We start from the raw sequence: 24,191 nt of genomic DNA on the forward strand, positions 1-24,191 counted from the left end.
AAATAAAACTAGAGAAGAAACATACCATATCAGCAATACAAAGTTTACTAGATGGGCTTAACAAAAGATTAGACAGGACAGAAGGAAAGATCAGTGAATCTGACCACAAAGCAGTAACAATTATCTAAACCAGCGGTTCTCAACCTGTGGGTTGTGACCCCAGCGGGGGTCGAACGACCAAAACACAGGGGTTAAATATGTATTTCCGATGGCTTTAGGCGACCCCTGTGTTTTGGTTGTTCGACCCCCACCGGTCGCGACCCACAGGTTGAGAACCGCTGATCTAAACTAAAACACTGACGTAGAAAGGTAGGAGAAAAAGGATCAAGAACTACTGCAGAATACCGGGGACATGACCACTAGTTTGATGTGTCACCCATGACTGGCTTCTGAAATGGGTAAAAACAGAACAGCTACACAGGACAATTTAAGTACAATTAGGAAATATAAACACATATATTAGTAGATAGAATATGCTACCTAAAAACATATTATATATATATGTATATGTGTGTGTATATATATATATATAGAGAGAGAGAGAGAGAGAGAGAGAGAGAAATGCTCTATACTGTTTACACATGTCCTTTATCAATTTTAAATTTAGTAAGTGTAACTGAATTTTGTGGACAGCAGGAGAACGCTGCTGTGGGAAAGAGAAAGTCACAGACGTAAAAGATGGAGCTATTTTTTAAAAGTTTTTTAAAAAAAAAACACTTGAGAATTACTAACAACGATAACTTCCACAAGATACCTACCTATGTTTTCATTTTGTTAAACCACAAGTCTTTGTCTTGAGAGCATTATTTTTTAATACCCATCTGGGTACTCTGACAACCTGATAACATTTTAATCAAGCCATCTCATAATTAACTTTAAACAGAATAATTTTCAACTGCCAGAGTTCATTAATAAACTTACCTAATTTCACCATTTCTCAAAAAGACAGAAGTAAAATCCTGCTTCACTTAAAGATAAATAAAAATCACAATACTAGAAGACTAATTTTATAAAAATTTATATATTATTTTAAAATTACAAAAGATCATCTTCTCACACTATTTGGTAAAACATTATCAAAAAACTAAACCTATTATCACTTGATAAACAGGAATCTGATAACATCTAGAGCAGGGGTAGTCAACCTTTTTATACCTACCGCCCACTTTTGTATCTCTGTTAGTAAAATTTTCTAACCGCCCACTGGTTCCACAGTAATGGTGATTTATAAAGTAGGGAAGTAACTTTACTTTATAAAATTTATAGTAGAATTACAGCAAGTTAAAGCATATAATAATAATTACCAAGTACTTTATGTTGGATTTTCGCTAAGTTTGGCAGAATAAATCTTTATAAAACAACTTACTATAGTTAAATCTATCTTTTTATTTATACTTTGGTTGCTCCGCTACCGCCCACCATGAAAGCTGGAGCGCCCCCTAGTGGGCGGTAGGGACCAGGTTGACTACCACTGCTCTAGAGCATCCTGAATGCCAGACTTTATGTTCCTTAAAGAACCGCCTTGTTTATTTGTATATCTCTCAAGCCCAGATATAGTGTTAGATATAGCCTAGATATAATGAAGAATCTCACTGACATAAATACTTGTTTAATCAAATTAAATCAAAAGGTAACTGCCGATCCAGCCCTAACCAGCAAGATATATGTCACAAAACAAAATTTCCTTCTATCTGTTCATCAGTCTCTCCTAAGATATGAAAAATTTTACTTCAGTCTTTGAGGATAAAAATGTTACTGAAATAATGTGCATTTCCCCAGCTTTCCAAGTAAAAGACACCAAATATAACTTGACCTTTTCCAGTGACATGAACACGCTTCACCAGACCTTAGCTGGTTTTCTCCTGAACGTTGTGTCAAATATCACTTCCTCTCTCTCTCTGAGCTTGCTCCTAGTTGACAAGTACACTGCTCACAAAAATTAGGGCATATTTTATAACTTCATATTCATTTTTGAGATATCCCCTAATTTTTGTGATCAGTATAGTAATCATTTCAGCCTCACTCCAACCTTGTTAAAAAACAACAACAACAAAAACTCTGAGAAGTAAACCTAAGAATTCTAAATTAAAAAATAAAAAATAAGGCTATAAGGCAGGGGTCGGGAACCTTTTTGGCTGAGAGAGCCATAAATGCCACATATTTTAAAATGTAATTCCGTGAGAGCCAAACAATGACTCATGTATTATCCAATAAAAATTTGGTGTCATCCCAGAGGACAGCTGTGATTGGCTCTAGCCACCCGCAACCATGAACAGGAGCAGTAAATGAATGGATTATAATACATAAGAATGTTTTATATTTTTAACGTTATTATTTTTTTTATTAAAGATTTGTCTGTGAGCCAGATGCAGCCATCAAAAGAGCCACATCTGGCTCACGAGCCATAGGTTCCCTACCCCTGCTTTATAAAGGATCCATGAGAAACTGTTAGGAAAAGTACATGATTTCAATGCTGCAACTGTGCAACATTTATTGTGGTAGGACAGAGGCATGCTTTCTTCTCTGAATTTAGGTGATGTTCTGAGTGTTTATTTTTAACAAATGGCACTCTACAACTGTGTATCTTTAGTTAGGCTTAGTTAGGCTTAGGAGATAAGCTGAATTTGTTTCTTTAGAAAAAATTTTGGTAAGGCCAGCAAAATCTGTATTTGTATGCAAAGCCATAGTTATTTGTTTCAAATATAGCAGAAAACAGAAGCCAGAATCCCTGGAACTTGAAACAATCAAACCTGACTTGATGTTATACTTCAGTGGCAGCATCTGAAAGCCAATCTCTGGCACGTGGGAAAATAACTTTTAAACATATGGGTAGTGAAAATTGTGGGTAATAAAATAACTTACTTTGGTAAACTTTTATGTAAAAATAAAAGTTGTATACCAGAGAGCATCGGAAGTAGTACAGGTATGTACTGTTTCATAAAACTTTATAATAGTCTGTATGTTGTTATAACTGGGGCACAAGTAAAAATAAATGTTGTAGTGTGGGCTGCAGTCAAAACGTTTGAAACCCACTCACAGTCAGTTCTTAATGTTCTGCAGGTTGGCTGCAATCAACACAGAGATCTGTAGTATCCCACTCGCTGCAACAACATCATCCTGCAGTACCCATCACAAAATCAGCCATTCGTGTACAGGTCTTCGAATGTGCCTGTTTCCAATGAACTTTTACTATTGCATCTGGCACATGATTTAGTCCTAACGATTAAAACTAATCTTTTTCTCAGTGACATTAGGAAAACCTAACTAGGAAGACAAGATGGCGCTGGAGTAGGCGGACATACCAACATCCACCTCCCAGAACCAAAGTGGATTACAAACTAATTTTAAGAACTATCATCTGGAAAAACCATTGTAAACTAGGAGGACTCTTCAACCAAGGAACAATGAAGAAGCCACACCAAGACTGGTAGGAAAAGCAGAAATGCGGAGAGGGCTGCCCAGCTCCCCGGAGTGAATGGCAGCCGGGAGAGACTCGCGTGGTGGGAACTTAGTGTATCTCAAGGTTCTCTTTACCATGCCACAGTCACAGAGCTCCAGGGAAAAGTAACCTGGTCTCATCTCTCCAGGCAGAGGAGAACAGAAACTCCATCTCCACACAAGCTGCAGATGGCTTTTCCAGTCTACCTGAATCATTACCAGCTAGAAGCAGTGGTCATTGGGACTTGGACATGAGCTGCAAAGTATAGAATTGTGACAACAATTCCAGTGCCATGCGGACTTTTCTTGGATGTGGACTTTTCCTGGACTCCTGCTCTTTGTAACAGCTCCTAATAGACAGAACTGGGGTTGGGTTGCATTTGCAGGGATTTGGAATGGTGTTGGTGCCAACTTGGACTTGGTGAACATGTTAAGGATACTACTCTTTTATGAATTCTTGCTGTATTGGCCAAGAGTTTGCTTAAAGGCTTTAATCACTGTAAAAAAAAATTAGAAGACTGGATAAAGAAGATGTGGCACATATACACCATGGTATACTACTCAGCCATAAGAAATGATGGCATCGGATCATTTACAACAAAATAGTGGAATCTTGATAACATTGTACAGAGTGAAATAAGTAAATCAGAAAAAACAACAAAAAAATGTTGTATTTAATTTGGTAGGATTAAGACTCTTTTACCTTCTTCTATTTTGTTACTTTTGTTATCAGGAGAAATAAAATACATGTAGTTTTCAATACCCACAGTCAAATACTAAAGATGTTAATTCTATTCTTTAAATGTGTGCTAATAAAAAGTTTAGATTTTTAAAGAATCTCTTATAAAAATAAAAAAACCTAACTAAACATTTATGTGCAGCTATTTCTGATGCATGTTAGTTTGAAGATGCTTAAAAAGAACAGAGAACGTTCAGCCTGACCAGGTGGTGGCACCGTGGACAGCGCATCAGCCATGGGTGCTGAGGACCCAGGTTTGAAACCCCAAGGTCTACAGCTTGAGTGTGGAATCATAGACATGACCCCATCCATGGTCGCTGGCTTGAGCCCAAGGTCACTGGCTTGAGCAAGGGGTCACTCACTCGGCTGTAGCCCCACGGTCAAGGCACATATGAGAAGGTAATCAATGAACAACTAAAGTGCCACAATGAAAACTTGACACTTCTCATCTCTCTTCGTTCCTGTCTGTCCCCGTCTGTCTCTCTCATTAAAAAAAATAAACTTTTACTTTATAATGAACTATTACCAATTTTTAAAAATGACATTAGTTAGCCCTGGCTGGTTGGCTCAGTGGTAGAGCATCGGCCTGAGGTGCAGAAGTCCCGGGTTCGATTCTCGGCCAGGGCACACAGGAGAAGCGCCCATCTGCTTCTCCACCCCTCCCCCTCTCCTTCCTCTCTGTCTCTCTCTTCCCCTCCCGCAGCCGAGGCTCCATTGGAGCAAAGATGGCCTAGGCGCTGGGGATGGCTCCTTGACCTCTGCCCCAGGCGCTAGAATGGCTCTGGTCGCCACAGAGCGAGGCCCCGGAGGGGCAGAGCGTCGCCCCTGGTGGGCGTGCCGGGTGGATCCCGGTCGGGCGCATGCGGGAGTCTGTCTGACTGTCTCTCCTCGTTTCCAGCTTCAGAAAAATACAAAAAAAATAAAAATAAAAAAATAAAAATAAAAATAAAATAAAAATGACATTAGTTAATAGCTGCCTAAATACTTAATTTTCATTACTGAAGTTTAAGAAAGGGTCCCACACGACGGTCTCCAGTTACCTGTCCGCATTAAAGTACATTAGCCCTGGTCGGCTGGCTCAGTGGATAGAGCATCAGCCCCACATGCAGACGTCCCAGGTTCGGTCCCAGATCAGGACACACATGAGAAGCGACCATCTGCTTCTCTTCTCCTCCCTCTCCCCCTTCTCTCTCCCGTTGCCTCCCGCAGCCAGTGGCTCTGTTGGTCTGAGCATCCGCCTCAGGCACTGAGATAGCTCGGTTGATTCAAGAGTCAGCACCAGACGGGGTTGCTGGGTAGATCCCAATAGGGTCGCATGTGGGAGTTTGTCTATCTCCCCTCCTCTCACTTAAAAAAAAAGGTACATATTAAAATGGAAGACTGATTGATGCAAGTTCACGTGATAGGATTCATATCCATGCAAATCTTAACTGTTTCTCATTCTAACACAGAAGCTCATTTCAACCCACCCACCACTGTAAATAAAGTTTGATGGGGGAACACTGTGTGCAGCAAAAGAATAACTCCCTGAACTTGCCATCAGCAAGTTCTGGAAAACTGCCATCAGCAAGTACTGGCTGGAAATTTGCAGGTAATGGCAGGGACCCCAGCACTTGAAAAATTACTGGTGGATCACTTATAGTAAGAACTGTGATGCTCAGCGCCACCCGGTGACAGACCTCTGGTCATCCTCCTCCCCTGCCTGCCTATTCATTTTGGTGTTTTAGGCAGTGAACTAAAAGCTCAACTCCAGAGCAGCTAAAGTAAGAAAGACAAACCCATGAGTTTTCTAGGCTGGAATCAAGAGAAAAGAAAAGAAATATGTATCATGGAACAAAAAGAAAAGGCTCTACCTGAAGAAACAAGAGTCTGACTGTGGTGGCAACAGGGGGTTGAGCGTCGGCCCGGGACGCTGCCGGTCCCAGTTACAGACCCTGAAGTCGCCAGCTGGAGCACAGGCTCATCCGCTTGAGCAGAGGCTTGCAGCTTAAGCACGGGTCAGCGGCCTGTGCCTGGGCTTGCCAGCTTGAACACAGGTCACCAGCTTGAGCACAGGGTCATGGACATGATCCCAAGGTTGCTGGGTCTCTTTGGTTTTTGTTTTTGTTGTTTTTTTTTTACAAAGACAGAGAGAGAATCAGAGAGAGGGATAGATAGGGACAGACAGGAACGGAGAGAGATGAGAAGCATCAATCATCAGTTTTTTGTTGCGACACCTTAGTTGTTCATTGATTGCTTTCTCATATGTGCCTTGACCATAGGCCTTCAGCAAACCGAGTAACCCCTTACTCGAGCCAGCTGGCGACCTCGGGGTCTCGAACTTGGGTCCTCATCATCTCAGTCCGATGCTCTATCCACTGCGCCACTGCCTGGTTAGGCGGTTGCTGGTTTGAGCCCAAAGGTTGCTGGCTTGAGCAAAGGGTCACTGGCTTGGTCTGAGCCCCCCAGTTAAGGCAAATATGAGAAGCCATCAATAAACAACTAAAGTGAAGAAGCTATGAATTGATTCTTCTCATCTCTCTCCTATCTCTCTGTCCCAATCCAAAAATAAAAATAAAAACAGGAAATGCACTTGTATTGCTGGGGTCTGCTATGGTCTTATCAAAAAATCCTTCCCATCCCAACCCTTTCAAACACAAGTCAGAAAATAAGCAGCTTGAATAAGCAATCACGTTATGGCACGCTTAACATCAACATCACTTCATTACAACATTTGAAAGCACTGTAACAATATTAGAAAGAGGAAACTCCTTCATGAAGATCAGATGTTAAACTCACTTACTATAACCCCTGTGCTAATAAAATCTAAACACGGAGAGTTTAGCACATTTAACACAGCAGGACAGACACTGGTGGCTCTGAGGCCAGGCCCCTGACTGTCCTGGCTACGCACACTGGGTTTGGGCGGTTCCAGCTGCCTGAACAACTGCCAAGAGTGAGCCCCTTCCTGCCCAACCTCCCTCCCGGTACTGGGGGCCACAGGAGAACAGCTGCTCCACGGAGACAGCCGCGGGCTCCAAGGGCATTTCATCCGCGTTACATGAACAGTTCAGTCCTGTAAGGTCAGTCCTTCCCGCTGCCTGCAGAGCGCGTCTTTCCCCACCACTGGCAGTGTCTCTGGGTAATCTGGATAGCTGGACTTTAAAGCAAAAGAATGCGTGGGGAAGAGATATGTAAATAGAGTTACCGGAATAATACCGCTTCATTGAGTTAGGATAAAGTACATGTTATTTTACCATTTTCATCTTTCTTCTGTCACTGAATATTACCTTCCTAATTCTTTTTAAAAAGAAGAATTTTGGTCCTGGCCGGTTGGCTCAGTGGTAGAGCATCAGCCTGGCATGCAGGAGTCCTGGGTTCGACTCCCGGCCAGGGCACACAGGAGAAGCACCCATCTGCTTCTCCACCCCTTCCCCTCTGGCTCAGACGCTGAGGATGGCTCCATAGCCTCTGCCTCAGGTGCTAGAATGGCTCTGGCTGCAGCAAAGCAACGCCCCAATGGGCAGAGCATCGCCCCCTGGTGGGCATGCCGGGTGGATCCTGGTCAGGCACATGCAGGAGTCTGTATGACTGCCTCCCCGTTTCCGGTTTCGGAAAAATACAAAAATAAATAAATAAATAAATATAAATAAATAAATAAATAAAAAGGAAGAATTTTCCTTTGTTGTTTTAAGAGTGAATAAATTTGTGTATAAAAAAACCTAATTATTAAAATGCTGATGTGTTTATCAGTTAAAGGGTAGAAGTAACAAATGAATAAATTAACTAAATAGTAGCATAAAGCTGTTTAATCCATATATGGGTAGAAAAATTTCCATCCACCAAGTAAGTATCCCTGACACATTCTTTCAGTGGAATCTTTTAAACATAATTCTGAAGTAGATTAATAACAGATGCTATACATTACCTTGTAGCTGTATGTAGAGAAATGTAAAAAAATTAAATAATGGCATTAAATAATTTTCAGATAATTCCAGAGATTAATTTCTACCCAAGGTCATACCTACTTGCTTGGTACTACTGAAATAAATGCACAGTTCTGGGGACACCATGTATGAGCCAGACACCTGACCGAGGACAATGAAAGGTAATCCTAGAAAGGGAAACTAGAGGGCTATTCTGTAAAATAAAGAATTTTTTGCAAAAAAAAGTTACATATATATTACTTATCATTATGACCTTAGCATCCAAATAATCCAAAAAAAGTTTATGGTAATTTTTTTAAAATTCTGATAAAACATTTGGACCTACAGAAAAGTATTTGTGGGACAAATGAATACCTAGATTTAGAAATACATGCCTGACCAGGCGGTGGCGCAGTGGATAGAGCGTCGGACTGGGATGCAGAAGATCCAGGTTCAAGACCCCGAGGTCGCCAGCTTGAGTAAGGGTTCATCTGGTTTGAGCAAAGCCCACCAGCTTGGACCCAAGGTCACTGGCTCAAGCAAGGGGTTACTCAGTCTGCTGTAGCCCCATGGTCAAGGCACATATGAGAAAGCAACCAACGAAAAACTAATGACTGATGCTTCTCATCTCTCTCCGTTCCTGTCTGTCTCTATCTAGCCCTCTCTCTGACTCTCTGTCTCTGTAAAAAAAAAAAAAAATACACAAGAGCATTTAGTTAAATGCCCATGAAGCCAAAGAAGGTTCCAGTAATATGGTTTATTCCCTAACCCAGTTAAACTTAATTGTAAACACTTAGGGTTTCCTAAATTAGTTCATTCAGCAAATATTAATTAACCATCCACCAAGTACCACAACGTATGAGGCATTAGACCTGTAGAATATAAAAAATTATCTTTCCACTCACAGAGACTGACATGGGATTAAATTAGTGCTATATAAAAGAAGTGATCCATTCTGCCTCGAAGAAAAATCAGGAAAGGGTTCCACAGGTGTCCTAGACAGACAAGCAGAGGGGGCATTACAGATGACGAATATGGTCAAAACCAAGACAGAAGGGGAGAGACTGACTGCCCCATATATGGGGCCTTGTGAATCCTTGAAGGTTAAGGTTGAGAGGTCAGGGGAAGTACAGACGTGACCTGACAGTCAGAAGTCAGGTCAAGTAGGGGTCTGTACCCCAACCAAGTTTTGTAAGTCACATTCCAACAGAAAATGACGATGAACCTATTCCTTCCGAATCCCAGTCTGACACTCTATCCACTGCGCCACCACCTGGTCAGGCGGACCTACTCCTTATCTACAACCTACATGCATCTCCGTCTATGCCCCCCAAAAACATGGAGGAAATAGTATCTGTCCCTTCAGCCTCTTGATAATGGCTTAAAATACGGCTTTGCAGCTGTATTTTTTTCAAAAATAATTATTAGAGCGTAAAACGATAAAATTGGGAAGTACACGCACTGCACCATTTCTGTTCACCAAGCTTCCTCAGAGTTCAGTTAGAAATGAAGTCAGTTGGCTACCCAAAGAAATAGTTGTCTTTGCATTAAAACCACATGGTAGCCTGACCAGGTGGTGGCGCAGTTGATAGAGCATCGGACTGGGATGCCGAGGACCCAGGTTCGAGACCCTGAGGTCGCCTGCTTGAGCGCGGACTCATCTGGCTTGAGCAAAGCTCACCAGCTTGGACCCAAGGTCACTGGCTTGAGCAAGGGGTCACTCGGTCTGCTGAAGGCCCACGGTCAAGGCACATATGAGAAAGCAATCAATGAACAACTAAGGTGTCGCAACGAAAAACTAATGATTGATGCTTCTTATCTCTCTCCGTTCCTGTCTGTCTGTCCCTACCTAGCCCTCTCTCTGGCTCTCTCTCTGTCCCTGAAAAAAAAACACCCAAAAAACCACATGGTAGAAATATCCTGGACTGTAATGACAATGGATGGTGGATGGGTTTCTGACAACTAATCTTCACTCGGCTAGAAAAAAGAAATGTGTACAGTTTTGAAAAATTCTAGTTTACATGATTATCTTAATGTTCCTGAAATAACCAGATATTTTTACAAAAGTTTTTAAATAGTGTACTTCCCACTGGGATACTAATATAATCCTTGTGAGAACTCTGCCTCAGAATGCTAAAAGTCATTTTTCTAACTGAAACATTTAATTATTTAAATACTAAATATTTAATATAAAATTAATATTAATATTGATATTTAACATAGCCATAATTTATTTATCCAAGAGCCAGCAATTTTTTAACTTTAAATACCCAGGACTAATATTTCCAAAGAATTCTATTTTGTCACAGTAAAGAACAGCATTGTGCAAAAATAAACAATATAACATTGTTTTGCTTTTCTTCTCAGGACCCTGATTTTTCAGAGGCTCCAGTTCCCAGTGTGAGTAAAAGTGATTGTTTTCAGAACAGCTGGCAGGTAATCAATAGTTCTCACTGGCCTTCGGGACACCCACGTGTCCCCAGTTCTGTTTCTGAATGCAGGCTTTGCTGTGTCTCTTCGGGGCGAGATAAATTTAAAGGCTCAGATGTGCTTCTCCCCACAGAAGATTAAAACTTTTGTAAATGCTCTTTATTTTGGACTGCACAAACAACGCAGTTCCCTAATGTGCGCCCACCGTCTTGCTTGGCTATCTCCTCTATCTACGTCCAAACACTGGGGTAGCTTCTGATCTGCCGTCTCCACTATTCTAACACATAACTTCACTTCATTGTTATGGAGAAAGTAAGAGATGTCTAGGTTTCCTTAATTACAGTACCATATTCATCTCTGAAAGGAAAACTAAAGAGTTTACAAAAAGTAAAACCCTAGAATACCCACAACCATTAATGGTTTGAACTATCGTGATAAAGATTTTTACTTCATTCTTTTCTCTTGTGCTGTCATCAATGGAAAGGGTTCCTTTCTCTAAGGGAAGCTTTAAGAGCTTTTCTCATTTGCCTGAGATCATCTGTCTGAAGTAGTCAGTTTGGACAAAAAAAATAGCCTTGCAACTACTAACAACTGCAGCATTCTGTATAGTGCTGAATTAAGCTTCTCTCGGTACTCAATCCCAGCTTGCTACATCAGGAAAAGGGAAAACTCCTTTCTTAAGTCCATGCATTCATAGAAAACTGTGGTTATATGATAAATGAACCACTATTTATTATCCACAAAGAGCATGCATTTGTAATTCAGAAAAAACACTATACATAAACGGTAAATTAGGGTCCATAATACAGAGCTTGATCTAATCATCAATATGAATGTCCAAAAAATACAGGCATAGATTTCTGACCTGAAGGTTACAGGCAATAAAGCTAATGGCCTGCCCGCCAGTGACTGCCCTCAGAAAGAAAACGGGTGAGACACGATTGTTTCTCCAGTAATGACGGTCTCCTTACCAAGTCACGTGACCTCAGCAGGTGACCTTGACTCTTATTCTTGTGTACTGATGGAACATTTTATTCCTACGCACTACCATAACTTGAGCTGTCCTTTCTAAGCCAAGTTAGACCTTTTACACATAGACTGACACTGAGTATCTACATCACAATGTGAATTACCAGCAGGCTGTAGTTTATGAAAACTCAGTGCAATGGTTCATTTTGTGTGTCAGCCCCATGGGGCTAGCAGTGCCTCGCTGGCTGACAGAACATGATTTTGCGGTGTGTCTGAGGGGGTTTCTGGAAGAGAAAGGTATTCGATTCAGTAAAATGAATCAAGATGAGTCTCCACTAGTGTGGGCGGGCATCGTCCACTTCACTAAGGGCCCAAACCAGACAAAGCAAAAGAAGAGTAAACTCCCTCTCTCTGGGTGAGTCCGAACAGCCAGTAATTCCCGGGCTCCGGGCTCACAGCCTAGCCACCCTGGGGGCCAGGTCTCCGGCGCAGCCTGGTTTAGAGCGCGACCCCCTCAGCTTGCGGTTCCTCAGCTTGCAGACTGCGGGCCACGAGGCTGCCCGGCCGATTAGTAGGCATCTCTGCCATTGTTACCGTCAATCAATTTGACACCAATGGCACTACCTAGGGAGGGACAGGGGGGCCGTTCTACATGTTTTTACATGGACATGTTTATAAAGAACACACTATACCCCTAAGTAGAAGGCTTACTACTATCCCACGTAGTCTGACTTACCGAATCTCTATTGCTCTCCTATTGTGCACTAGGATACAAATTAAATGTGAACTCTAAACACAGGAAGCTCACATAAGTGAAACATACAATTAAAAAGTAGTAATGTGACAAAGAGCAACGAGGAGGTATTTGCAGAGTGGGAGGTGGCACACCGAGCTGGGTTGACTCGTTCTGCCAGAGGGGACAGAAAGAAAGTAAGGCTTCCAGGAGAAAACACCCGCGCCAGCACTAAATGATGCAGCTGTCGGAAGAAAGGTGGTCGGGGTCACCTGGGACTCACAAGCCCACCTGCACATTTCTGGGCTGTGCTCCACCCTCAAAACTAAATATTCATTTACAGGATTTCCCTCAGTTTCACAGTGAACCACCTCTCATCCGCATCTACAAAAGGAAGTTACAAAGAAAGTAAAGGTATTCTGGTTTCTAGTTACCAAAGACTGAGCTGAGCCCGAAATTACACAGCGCAACAGTGTAACAAACCTCGGAACAGTGTAACAAACCTCATAACAGTGTGTAACAAACCTCGTAACAGTGTAACAAACCTCGGAACAGTGTAACAAACCTCGGAACAGTGTAACAAACCTCGGAGTCAGCAGCTAGTCTATGTTTCACTTTTCAGAGGCAAGAAATTCATGAAGTACCAAATAATATTTCAGAGTTTTGGAATAATTTATAACTTATTACGGCTTCGTTTTGGAATAAATCTTAAAACGGTTTAAATTCAAACTACTAAAAACAACCTAAGAACTCTGAAGAGCAGGAAATCGACTATATTTGACTTCAGGCTCTAATCTACTTCCCACTTTAAAGGCGATTAAGAGTTTAGATTTATTAATAATATACAACAGTAACAGTATCTACTATTTACAAAGTGCTCTACATTTTCACCCCCTTTACAGTTATTAGTTTTATTCCTTAATAAGGTTATTATGGAGGTGTTACTTCTTTTATGAAATAAAAGGAGCAGGCACAATGCAGGCACAGTCCAAAGACAGATCTGTAAGAACAGTATTGAAAGAATCAGTGCTTAACCGGCGGGGGTGCAGTGGACAGAATTTCGCATGGGACGCTGAGGTCCCCAGCTCGAAACCCTGAGGTTTGGAGCACAGGCTTGCTATCGCGTGCAGCACAGGGTGCTGGCTCGAGTGTGGGATCATCAACATGATCCCATGGTCTCTGGCTTGCCTCAAGGTCACTGGCTTGAGCAAGGAGTCGCTGTCTCAGCTTGAGCCCCCCAACCCCTGTCTGTCAAGGCTCATATGAGAAGCAATCAATGAACAACTTAAGTGAAGCAACGATTCTCATCTCCCTCCCTTCCTGTCTCTCTCTCTAAAATTGATTTGTAAAAAGTGAAAGAAAAGTATCAAAAAACACTCCTTTAGTGCTGCACTAATAATGAGAGTGAGGGAAGTCCCCCAGCACTTTTTGTTTTACTATCTGAAATGCCAGCTTAACTCACTCTGGGGAAGACGAACTTTACACAGGCAACTGGATCAGCTTATTACAACAGAGAAATCCCCATGTCAACACAGACCCAGATCTAGGAAGTGGAACAGGAGGCTGGAGACACAAAACTAAAGGTTAACATTTCCATTCCTCCATTAGGTCAGGCAAGATTCCATCACTCAACCGCAGTGCAGAGATGCCCAATAACCACCTGGAAATTCTTAGAACCAGGAGTAATTGTTTATGTCCTAGCAAATGTGTCTGTTGTCCATCTTATTAAAACTGTGACTCATAAAACCAATGGCGTGCCCCTCTTCGTCCTAGCTGCTGAAAGCTCAGAATACATTTTGTAGCAAGCGAGGAAGACTGCCGTAAGCCTGCTCCTGTATTTCCGCCCTCACCACCTCATCTTGCTTTTGTCCTCACTCTTTCCATTTTTAAATCTGAATTGTGTAAACTTTCTTAAATCCTTACTGAAACAAGAAAGGAAGGATTTAAGATACTAACTAAACACACAGAAACAAAAAAATATAAAAGCAAACATTACCTTTACATCAAAATTGCAATCAAGTCTCCTAATTAACACGATGAAAGCGCCCGACGAGTTGTCTCTTAGCGGCGGAGGCACTATTGGTTCACAGGCATTCTCGGGTTTTGAAGTAATCAAAAAACCCTGCAAAAGAGTTGGTAGTAAGTTTTACTGTTAGACCTCCCAAAAATGCAATGCAACTGGCTTCGGTAAATATCTTTTCAATTTGTTCCACGCGTTGTGCACTATGCTACATGGATTATCTGGCAATAGTTCCTACCCTCCAACTGCCAACAGCTGCAGAACTTCTAATTAGTACTTGGTTTCAGAAGCATTTTGTTTTTTTAAATAAGTTCTGTTTCTGCTATTGAAGTCTGTTAAAAAGTCATACACAAGTCATTACCTCAAAACAAGCACTGTTAGCATGTTGGTATATTTCCCAACAATGAGGGACATTTTTTTTTTTAATTTTTTTTTTTTTAACAGAGACAGAGAGTCAGACAGAGGGATAGACAGGGACAGACAGACAGGAAATGGAGAGATGAAAAGCATCAATCATTAGTTTTTCTTTGCGCGTTGCAACACCTTACTTGTTCATTGATTGCTTTCTCATACATGCCTTAACCGTGGGCCTTCAGCAGACTGAGTAACTCCTTGCTTGAGCCAGTGACCTTGGGCTCAAGCTGGTGAGCTTTTGCTCAAACCAGATGAGCCCTCGCTCAAGCTGGCAACCTTGGGGTCTTGAACCTGGGTCTTTCGCATCCCAGTCTGACGCTCTATCCACTGTGCCACCGCCCAGTCAGGCGAGGGACATTTTTGAATCAAGCAAAGACTTCCTTTAAATTAATTTTTTACTAGTCTCATTTATTTGTTTTTAATTGAAATTCATTTTTAAACTGCTTTTATATTATCAAACAATGAAAATGTACAGAATTTCTAAAATTTATTCCATAGAAACATTAGTCGGCCCGGCCTGTGGTGGCATAGATAGAGCACCAACCTGGTACCCTGAGGTCGCTGGTTCGAACCCTCAGGCTTGTCTGGTGACAGGACATAGGACAAGCAACCAATGAACAACTAGAGTGAAGCAACAACTTCTTGCCCTCCCCCCACTCTGTAAAATCAAAAATAAAATCTTAAGAAACGTAACTGGAGTTCATAAAGGTGTATGGCCCCTGCTACATTGTTTTTCAGTAGCAAACACCTGAAACCATGCACATCAATAAAGTAGCCATTTAAAATATTATAATATATTCATTCAGCAAAAAAATAATGAAACCGATTAAGGTAACTTTGGCCGGTGGCTCAGCAGTCAAGTGTTGTCCTGGTGCCAATGTCACAGGTTGGACCTCCCGGTCAGAACACACTGATGAGCGCACAACAAAACTAAACAACTAAGTGAAACGAGTGGATACTTTCTCTCTCTCTCACATCAATGGAAAAACTTTTTTTAAAAGAATGAGGCAAAAAAAAAAAAAAAAAAAAAATGAGGCAGCCTGACCAGGCGGTGGCGCAGTGGATAAAGCATCAAATTGGGACACAGAGGACCCAGGTTCGAGTCCCAAGGTCGCCAGCTTGAGCGCAGGCTCATCTGGTGTGAGCAAAAAGCTCACCAGGTTGGACCCAAGGTCGCTGGCTCGAGCAAGGGGTTACTCAGTCTGCTGAAGGCCCATGGTCAAGGCACATATGAGAAAGCAATCAGTGAACAACTAAGGTGTCGCAATGAAAAACTGATGATTGATGCTTCTCCTCTGTCTTTGTTCCTGTCTGTCCCTATCTATCCCTCTCTCTCTGTCTCTGTTAAATAAAAAAATAAAAAAAAGAATGAGGCAAATTTATATACACTAATTTGAAAAGATGTTCATAAAAGTTGCTTTCCCAGAACTACAGGATGGTTTGACATCAGTAAATGTATTAGTATAAGATGTTATTTATTATAATAAATATAGTCATATAAGATGTTATATTAATAAATGTTATTTATAATATAAAGTATTGCTGTATATTGATATTAACAGAAAATATTAACTTAATAGATTAAAACAAAAACCAAATGACTATCTTAGCAGATGTAAAAAATGCATCAAGATGATCAAATTCATTATTTCCATTAATAAAAAGAAATGAAGCAATTAAAGCTATGACACATTTCTCTGGCCCTGGCCAGTGGCTCAGTGGATAGAGCATCAGTCTGGCATATGGACATCCCAGGTTTGATTCCCAGTCAGGGCATATAAGAGAAGTGGTCACCTGCTTCTCTCCCCTCCTCTCTCCCTTTTCTCTCCCTCTTCTCCTCCCTCAGCCACTAACTCGACTGCTTCAAGCATTGGCCTGGGCGCTGAGCACAGATCGGTTGGTCTGAGTGAATCAGCCTCAGATGCTGAGGATAGCTCGGTTGATTCAAGCATTGGCCCCAGAAGGGGGTTGTCAGGTAGATGCCAGAGCGCATGCAGGAATCTGTCCCACTATCTCCCTTCTGCTTAAATAAATAAATAAATAAATAAAGCTATGACACACTGCCTCAACAACAGTCAGTAAGGTCTATTGGTCACACAAACAATCTATTCCAAAGATTTAGCAATTTCTCCTGCCTTAAATTTCATTGCTTAGCTTGTGATAGGGAATGTTTTTGCACATTTCAAATGCAATGTTTTGCACACTAAAATGCATCATATCTTCATTTACTCATAGAATAATTCTCCTTTATTTCACAAAGAGTTTGGTTTTAACTGGGACTGTGGTTATCATTTCAACAATGAATACTTACTTCTCTCATATTAAATTTACACCCTGCTGGTCTTTCCTGCACCTTCATGCATACATACTTTTTGCTTTAATGCCAAATGACATAGTACAGTTCTTTTCAAAACATTTATAACAGCAATAAAACTGAACCTGTGTAGTACTACTAAGGCATTTAACGCAACCGAAGTGAAGACAACATTAGCAGTAAGGCCAAATGTCCCATGTCCTGGTGACAACAGCTCCATCACCATGACTGCCACCTGGTGGACATCAATTGAAAGACATCTCCCAATTTCAGGGATGTTAAAACATGGGAAAATAAAACGCATCTTAGAATCAATAAACTTAAAGTATTAGAATCAATAAACTTATAGTACGTACAGACTAAAAAAAAGGGGGTCTACAAGTGTAACTTCCAAAGGTTTTTGCTTTTAAGCTTTTTAGTACTGTGAATGTGTTATGACAAACATGTAAAAAAGGTATGTATAAAACTACATAAGCTAAAAGTACAAAAAAGTATTAGCATCAATTAAAAATTGAATTCTTTAAGAACACAGGTCTTAGATTATTAAACATTATATTTCCTGTTGATTATGCTAAAGAATAACTTGCTAAAACAGCTTACTAATTCCTATTCTTCCTTCAGACGTCACATAAAACTAAATGCAAACTTTCTTTCATCCACAAAGTCTATGAGGTAGAGCAACAGGCTTGCCAATGAATTTGGCAGGAGCTTCTTAAATAGGAGTGGCCCAAAAGGTGCTGCTGCAGCCAGGCCCACAGGCCCAGCATCACCCTCGAGGGCCAATTCCTTCTTATGGAAAGAGTGCTTGCTCCAAAACCAAGAATTCTCCCCACCTGTCTTCTGACAGTGGTACTCTGCAGGAAACCCAAGAAAACTACCTGGGCCTGGGAGACCCAGAAACTGGGGGCCCACCTTTCTTCTCTCTGTGGCTGTAACTCTCTGATGACTAAACAAGGTGCTGGGCAAAAACAGTGCGTGCAGACAGGCACCTGGATTACCATCAGAGGCAGAACGCAGTTAAGTTCACAATATATCAGTATGTCGCTTTTCAAAAAGCTTTTGTGAGCACACATAAAGCCAAGTGCACAGCTTATGATTTTTCTTTTTTTTAATAATTTAATTTTTTTATTTTTTAGAGAGGAGAGGGAGAGACAGAGAGAGAGAAGGGAGGGAGGAGCTGGAAGCATCAACTCCCATATGTGCCTTGACCAGGCAAGCCCAGGGTTTTGAACTGGCGACCTCAGCATTTCCAGGTCGACGCTTTATCCACTGCGCCACCACAAGTCAGGCAGCTTATGATTTTTCAACTTAATGATTTTCAAAAACTGACCACAACTGAATCGGGACCTAGAACGTGAACAGCAAGCACTCCAGAAGTCCCCTCCCCCTCCGCCACTCACTGCTCCCCGGCCCAATCCCCAGGTCCACGGCAGGAACTTCCAAGAGCTTAGACTAGTTTGGGCCTAATCTGACACTTAACATGAACAGAACCACACAGTCTATATAGGAAATGCTCTTCCAGATTTCTTTCTGCCAGTACTATATTTGTGAGATTCAACCCTGCGGCTGATAGATTTTTCACTTTCATTTCTATGTAGTATCACATTGTGTGAATATGCCAAAATGTATTCTACATTTATAAAAATGAACAAGCAAGGATATTAAGGCTCATTCTGAAATTTGATACAAATACCTCAAATGTCAAGATGTTCACCTTTCTGTCCCAATTTTTATATTCAAATCTAGACCAGGAAGAGTTACACTGATCAGACTTTATCAGCTAACATTTTCCTAACATGAGACACATGATTCTATTTATATCAACAACTTTCTAGAATGTTAAAAATACCCACAGCCCTTTTGTCTAACTTGTTATTAGATCATTCTTTCAAAACCTACCAGTAACTTTCACTTACAGTACACATTTAATCTTTTTCACAAATGATCGATTGCTCTCCTCCTGTGCAGAAACATCCTGTAACCAAAATCCATATCACAGTAAGTTCTTTCAACACTATGCTCCAAATACATTGGTCATATTCCATGAGGTCTCTATTTACACAGGAGGATGGTTAAGACTGAGTCCCTACTCAACTAATATCTGAAAAGCATGAACGTATCCAATAAGATAAAACAAAGTATAAGCAGTATGTACCACAACTGCACAGAACAGAGCACATCATTCTAACTATGGGAGACAGTAACAGAAAAGGCAGTGTAAGCCTTGGTTCTGACACTTAGTAACAGAAAAGACAGTGTAGCCTTGGTTCTGACACTTAGTAACAGAAAAGGCAGTGTAGCCTTGGTTCTGACACTTAGTAACAGAAAAGGCAGTGTAGCCTTGGTTCTGACACTAGTAACAGAAAAGGCAGTGTAGCCTTGGTTCTGACACTTAGTAACAGAAAAGGCAGTGTAGCCTTGGTTCTGACACTAGTAACAGAAAAGGCAGTGTAGCCTTGGTTCTGACACTAGTAACAGAAAAGGCAGTGTAGCCTTGGTTCTGACACTAGTAACAGAAAAGACAGTGTAGCCTTGGTTCTGACACTTAGTAACAGAAAAGGCAGTGTAGCCTTGGTTCTGACACTTAGTAACAGAAAAGGCAGTGTAGCCTTGGTTCTGACACTAGTAACAGAAAAGGCAGTGTAGCCTTGGTTCTGACACTTAGTAACAGAAAAGGCAGTGTAGCCTTGGTTCTGACACTTAGTAACAGAAAAGGCAGTGTAGCCTTGGTTCTGACACTTAGTAACAGAAAAGGCAGTGTAGCCTTGGTTCTGACACTAGTAACAGAAAAGGCAGTGTAGCCTTGGTTCTGACACTAGTAACAGAAAAGGCAGTGTAGCCTTGGTTCTGACACTTAGTAACAGAAAAGACAGTGTAGCCTTGGTTCTGACACTTAGTAACAGAAAAGGCAGTGTAGGCCTTGTTTTGACACTTAGCTGTATTTCAGCTGGGCGCCAAAAGCTGACCGGACTACTACAAGTGATCTGACTGATGTAACAACAAATAGGAACTATCACTTTCTTTTTAAGTTAAAGATGTAATTGGCCTTATTTCAGAATTCCTGAATATAGCATCCCATCTAGCATACAGAAATGTGCTCTGAACTAGCACTCTGGAACCTGCTGTAGACTCCTATCCATGCACTGTAAAACCAGGTTTTTGGCAAGTACATCACAGTTGTTTCAACAAATTTTTGACACTATGACTAAGCAATATTTCTTTTTTAAAAAAGATTTTATTGATTTTAGAGAGAAGAGAGAGAGAGAGAGAAGGTGGAAGAGTGGGAAGCATCAATGAATAGTAGTTGCTTCTTGTATGTGCCTTGGCCAGGCAAGCCCGGGGTTTGAACCTGTGACGACCTCAGTGTTCCAGGTCGACGCCTTAATACCGCGCCACCACAGGCCAGGCTAAGCTATATTTGTACTCCTTTTAGTACCTACCTTCTAAGACTCAAGGGCACAACATTAGCATACTGACCATCAAGCTTCCTGCCACCTGCAAAATTGACAGCCCTACTTGCCACGTCTTTCTGCACATCACTGAGGAGTGCACTGAATAAGACACAAATACGAGGGTTATGCATGAAAAGGTTTCCAAAACCTCTTCACAAATTAGGTTTTATATTTGTAACATTATTCAGAGTGGTGACCGAGTGTCTTTCAACCTCAAAGGTATTCTCTCTCACCTTGTATACACGGTCACTATTCTCCCCAATAACCTTTCTTGGTTATATATTTTATCAATGAGTTAGATTTTAGATTTTAAAAAAATCTAGATTAAAATATGTCATACTAGATGCTTCCAGTCAAGATGATGAATAAACACTGCATCTGTGCCCTGGCCATGTGGCTCAGTTGGTTAGAGCATCGTGGTGATAGCCAAAGGTTGAGGGTTCAATCCCCGGTCAGGTCACATACAAGAATCAACCAATGAGTGCATAAATAAGTGGGACAACAAATCAATGTTTCCTCACTCACTCTCTTTCTCTTCCTCTCTCTCTCTCTGTAAAATAATTAAAACAAAACAAAACCACTGTGTTTCTCTCCTCCCATGACCACATCAAAATTACAACTAAATTATCGACCAATCAATCTGGAGAACCAGCAGAAGACTATTAGAACTCCCGTAATAAGGGAATAAAGAAGCCACGTGGAGACTGGTGTCGGGACGGGGGAGACGGGAAGCAGGCTGGTCCGACTTCCACGTGTGAGAGCCAAGAATCAGGAGGGGTCTCTCGGCTACAAAGGTCCACGTGAGGAGTGGAGAGTCCCACTGGGGGCTCCCCAGCCCAGGGCTCCAGTGCTGGGAAGAGGAGCCCCCACATCTGGCTGGGAAAATCAGGGGGGCTCAGTCCAGGTGGGAGGAGGGGCTACTGGAAACGCAGCACCCTCTTAAAGGGCCCATGCACAGCTCACCTGCTCACAAACACTCCTCTAATGCTCCAGCGACCGGACAGCAGCGTGAGAGGTGCCAGACGCACAGGGAGAAACTGAACTGTGTTGCTGCAGAATGAGGGCCGGAGGGACAGCAAATACTGTTCCTGCGCTGAGCCCTCTCCCCACACGGCCTGCGGGCACAGGCCCTGCAGACTTTCTTAAAAATTCCCAAGGGTCCACAGACCCTAGGCAGGCGACAACTGGCCTCACTGTGCACTGTGCCTCTTGCTGAAAGGCCCGGCCCAGCACTGGGACCAAATCAGAATATTCGTGACCAACGCTCGTCCCACCCCGTGACTCCGAGACCGAGCCCCGTCCGAAGTTCTTGCACCAGCTGCTGCTCACAGGCAGCCGCCCTAGCCCGCTTTGCTGCATGGCCCATCTCCGTGGCCCTGTGGCCTCTCCCGCAAGCCCCCGGGCCCAGCACAGGCAGCGGTGACCTTGGCCAGGGCAGGAACCCCATTGAAGAGGCACCAAACCCACACACCCAGTGGCCGGCTTCAGACCACAACAGGGCACCACCCAGTGGGCTCCACAACCAGCACCCCGAGGGCAGTCTCGGTGGGCCCGCGCCTCACAGGTGACCCAGCTCCTCGAGGTCCGCCCCGCACAGTGGCTCCTGCACTGCGGTCATGGCCAGTCCTCCCAGCCGGCAGCCCCACTGACTTGCCAACAGCAGTCAAGGCTCAACTACAAGAGGAGAGCGTGCACCACCCCACGAGGGACCCTCCCGGAGCCCCTGGCGGAGGGGTCGGGAAGACACGCTCCTGGGCTCCCCGAGGAGGCACCACCACCCACACGAGGGACACTCCCGGAGCCCCTGGCGGAGGGGTCGGGAAGACACGCCTCTGGGCTCCCCGAGGAGGCACCACCACACTGGGCCACGAGGGACACTCCCGGAGCCCCTGGTGGAGGGGTCAGGAAGACACGCCTCTGGGCTCCCCGAGGCACCACCACACTGGGCCCCTGAGGGACCCTCCCGGAGCCCCTGGCGGAGGGGTCAGGAAGACACGCCTCTGGGCTCCCCGAGGCACCACCACACTGGGCCCCCGAGGGACCCTCCCGGAGCCCCTGGCGGAGGGGTCGGGAAGACACGCCCCCTCTACATTTGGAAAAGTATCTTATGCAAATAAATAGACAAATACACAAGGATAAAGACATTCACTACAGCATTGTTTATAATAGCAAAAATTGCTATCTAAATAGCCACACGAAAAATAAATCAACGTTCAAAAATTCATAGTTTTATATTTCAAAACTATGCAGCCATTTCAAATAAAAACGTACCTCTATTAGCATGAAAGTATTTTCTAGATATGTCATTAAGTAAAAAAGGCAGGTGACCAAGTAGTATGCTTCCATTAGTGTTAAATTCCGACTCAGTATAAGTAAACATTTACATGAATGTACATGCACACACGCCTACAAACTCACGGACAGCACAGCCTCTAGACAACAGGTCTGAGACACTGCACACCAACTCTTAGCAGTGGCCAGTCCAGGGCCTTGCTCTCTCTTCCTCACACAGTGGGAATGGTCGAAGGTGCGCAAATGAACACGCACACATTTTATAAGAAGAGGAACAAGGATTTCATTCTTTAAACAAATAAAGAAAAATAAAATCACCTTATTAATACCTGTGGCTTTGCCATATATTACTATTTTCTTACCTTTAAACCTTCAGCTGGAAGTCTATAACCAAATCTTGCTGGAAGGTCATCAAATGTCTGAGACACATTTTCAAAATTATACTAAATGTAAAATTAAAAATAATCAAGTTACAACCAATTTACACATAACATTCAAAACAAAAAGCTTATTAAATTGTTATCATTTCCACAATTCTGATTTATTATCATAGTTTATTACAAGAAAAATAAGTTTGTAAATGCACATCAACTGAAATAACAAGAAATACATGCAATTTACTACATATACAGCTGCTTAATCTGGATTTCGAAGTCATGTAATAATTAAACAACAGCAATACATCTGTAACATTAGACTGTCTACTATTTTCTGAGTTTTTCCCACAGGCAATGGCAATAATACCCTAGAGTAAGGAATTTTCTAGACAGATTATTTCCCAGCAAGAACTCCATTTTATTTTGTCTGTTATGAGGGCCTGACTTAACAGAAGAGACCTACAGAATTTCCGGCTCTGGTTATGAGAAATACCTTTCCCCAGAGGAAGAGGAGCATCGAATCACACTTTCAGAGCACTGCCATTTTAATATCTGAACATTTTTATCTATGGCTGAACAACAAGAGAACGAAAGTCAAGGAAGTGCATGCACAGAAAGAGCTGAGGGCATTCAAATTCATTTTAACAACTTTTCCCTTCCTTACAGAGTCCTGGGCTGCAATTTGCTACAGTACTGATCAGTCCTCTACCAAAACAGAACAAGGGTTCCCTCTGCTTTTAGAAGATAATGGTGGCCCTGGCCAGTTGGCTCAGTGGTAGAGCGTCGGCCTGGCGTGCAGGAGTCCCGGGTTCGATTCCCGGCCAGGGCACACAGGAGAAGCGCCCATCTGCTTCCCCACCCCTCCCCCTCTCCTTCCTCTCTGTCTCTCTCTTCCCCTCTGGCAGCCAAGGCTCCATGGGAGCAAAGATGGCCCGGGTGCTGGGGATGGCTCCATGGCCTCTGCCTCAGGCGCTAGAGTGGCTCTGGTTGCAACAGAGCAATGCCCTGGATGGGCAGAGCATCGCCCCCTGGTGGGCGTGCCAGGTGGATCCCGGTCGGGCGCATGCGGGAGTCTGTCTGACTGCCTCCCTGTTTCCAGCTTCAGAAA

The 24,191-nt window shown here is 42.7% G+C and overlaps 1 protein-coding gene and 1 non-coding gene across 5 annotated transcripts in view; one reads left to right on the forward strand and one right to left on the reverse strand.

Moving 5' to 3' along the window:
* The window catches only part of RNF13 (ring finger protein 13), a 96,768-nt gene that overhangs the window by 37,555 nt on the left and 35,022 nt on the right, over nucleotides 1–24,191 (reverse strand). For 3 of the 4 annotated variants that reach the window (XM_066347323.1, XM_066347321.1, XM_066347322.1), the window contains 2 exons: nucleotides 23,069–23,149; nucleotides 14,211–14,336 (listed from right to left, as the gene is read on the reverse strand). In XM_066347323.1, the coding sequence (XP_066203420.1) occupies nucleotides 14,211–14,336; nucleotides 23,069–23,149 (207 nt within the window). Of the gene's footprint in view, nucleotides 1–14,210; nucleotides 14,337–23,068; nucleotides 23,150–24,191 lie in introns of those variants that run through there. The other variant, XM_066347324.1, reaches the window with a different exon arrangement.
* TRNAL-GAG (transfer RNA leucine (anticodon GAG)) lies at nucleotides 4,729–4,804 on the forward strand. Its single transcript has one exon. It is a non-coding gene; the product is annotated as a tRNA-Leu (tRNA).

The sequence above is a fragment of the Saccopteryx leptura genome, chromosome 8, assembly GCF_036850995.1.
Source record: "Saccopteryx leptura isolate mSacLep1 chromosome 8, mSacLep1_pri_phased_curated, whole genome shotgun sequence".
Classification (NCBI taxonomy): domain Eukaryota; kingdom Metazoa; phylum Chordata; class Mammalia; order Chiroptera; family Emballonuridae; genus Saccopteryx; species Saccopteryx leptura.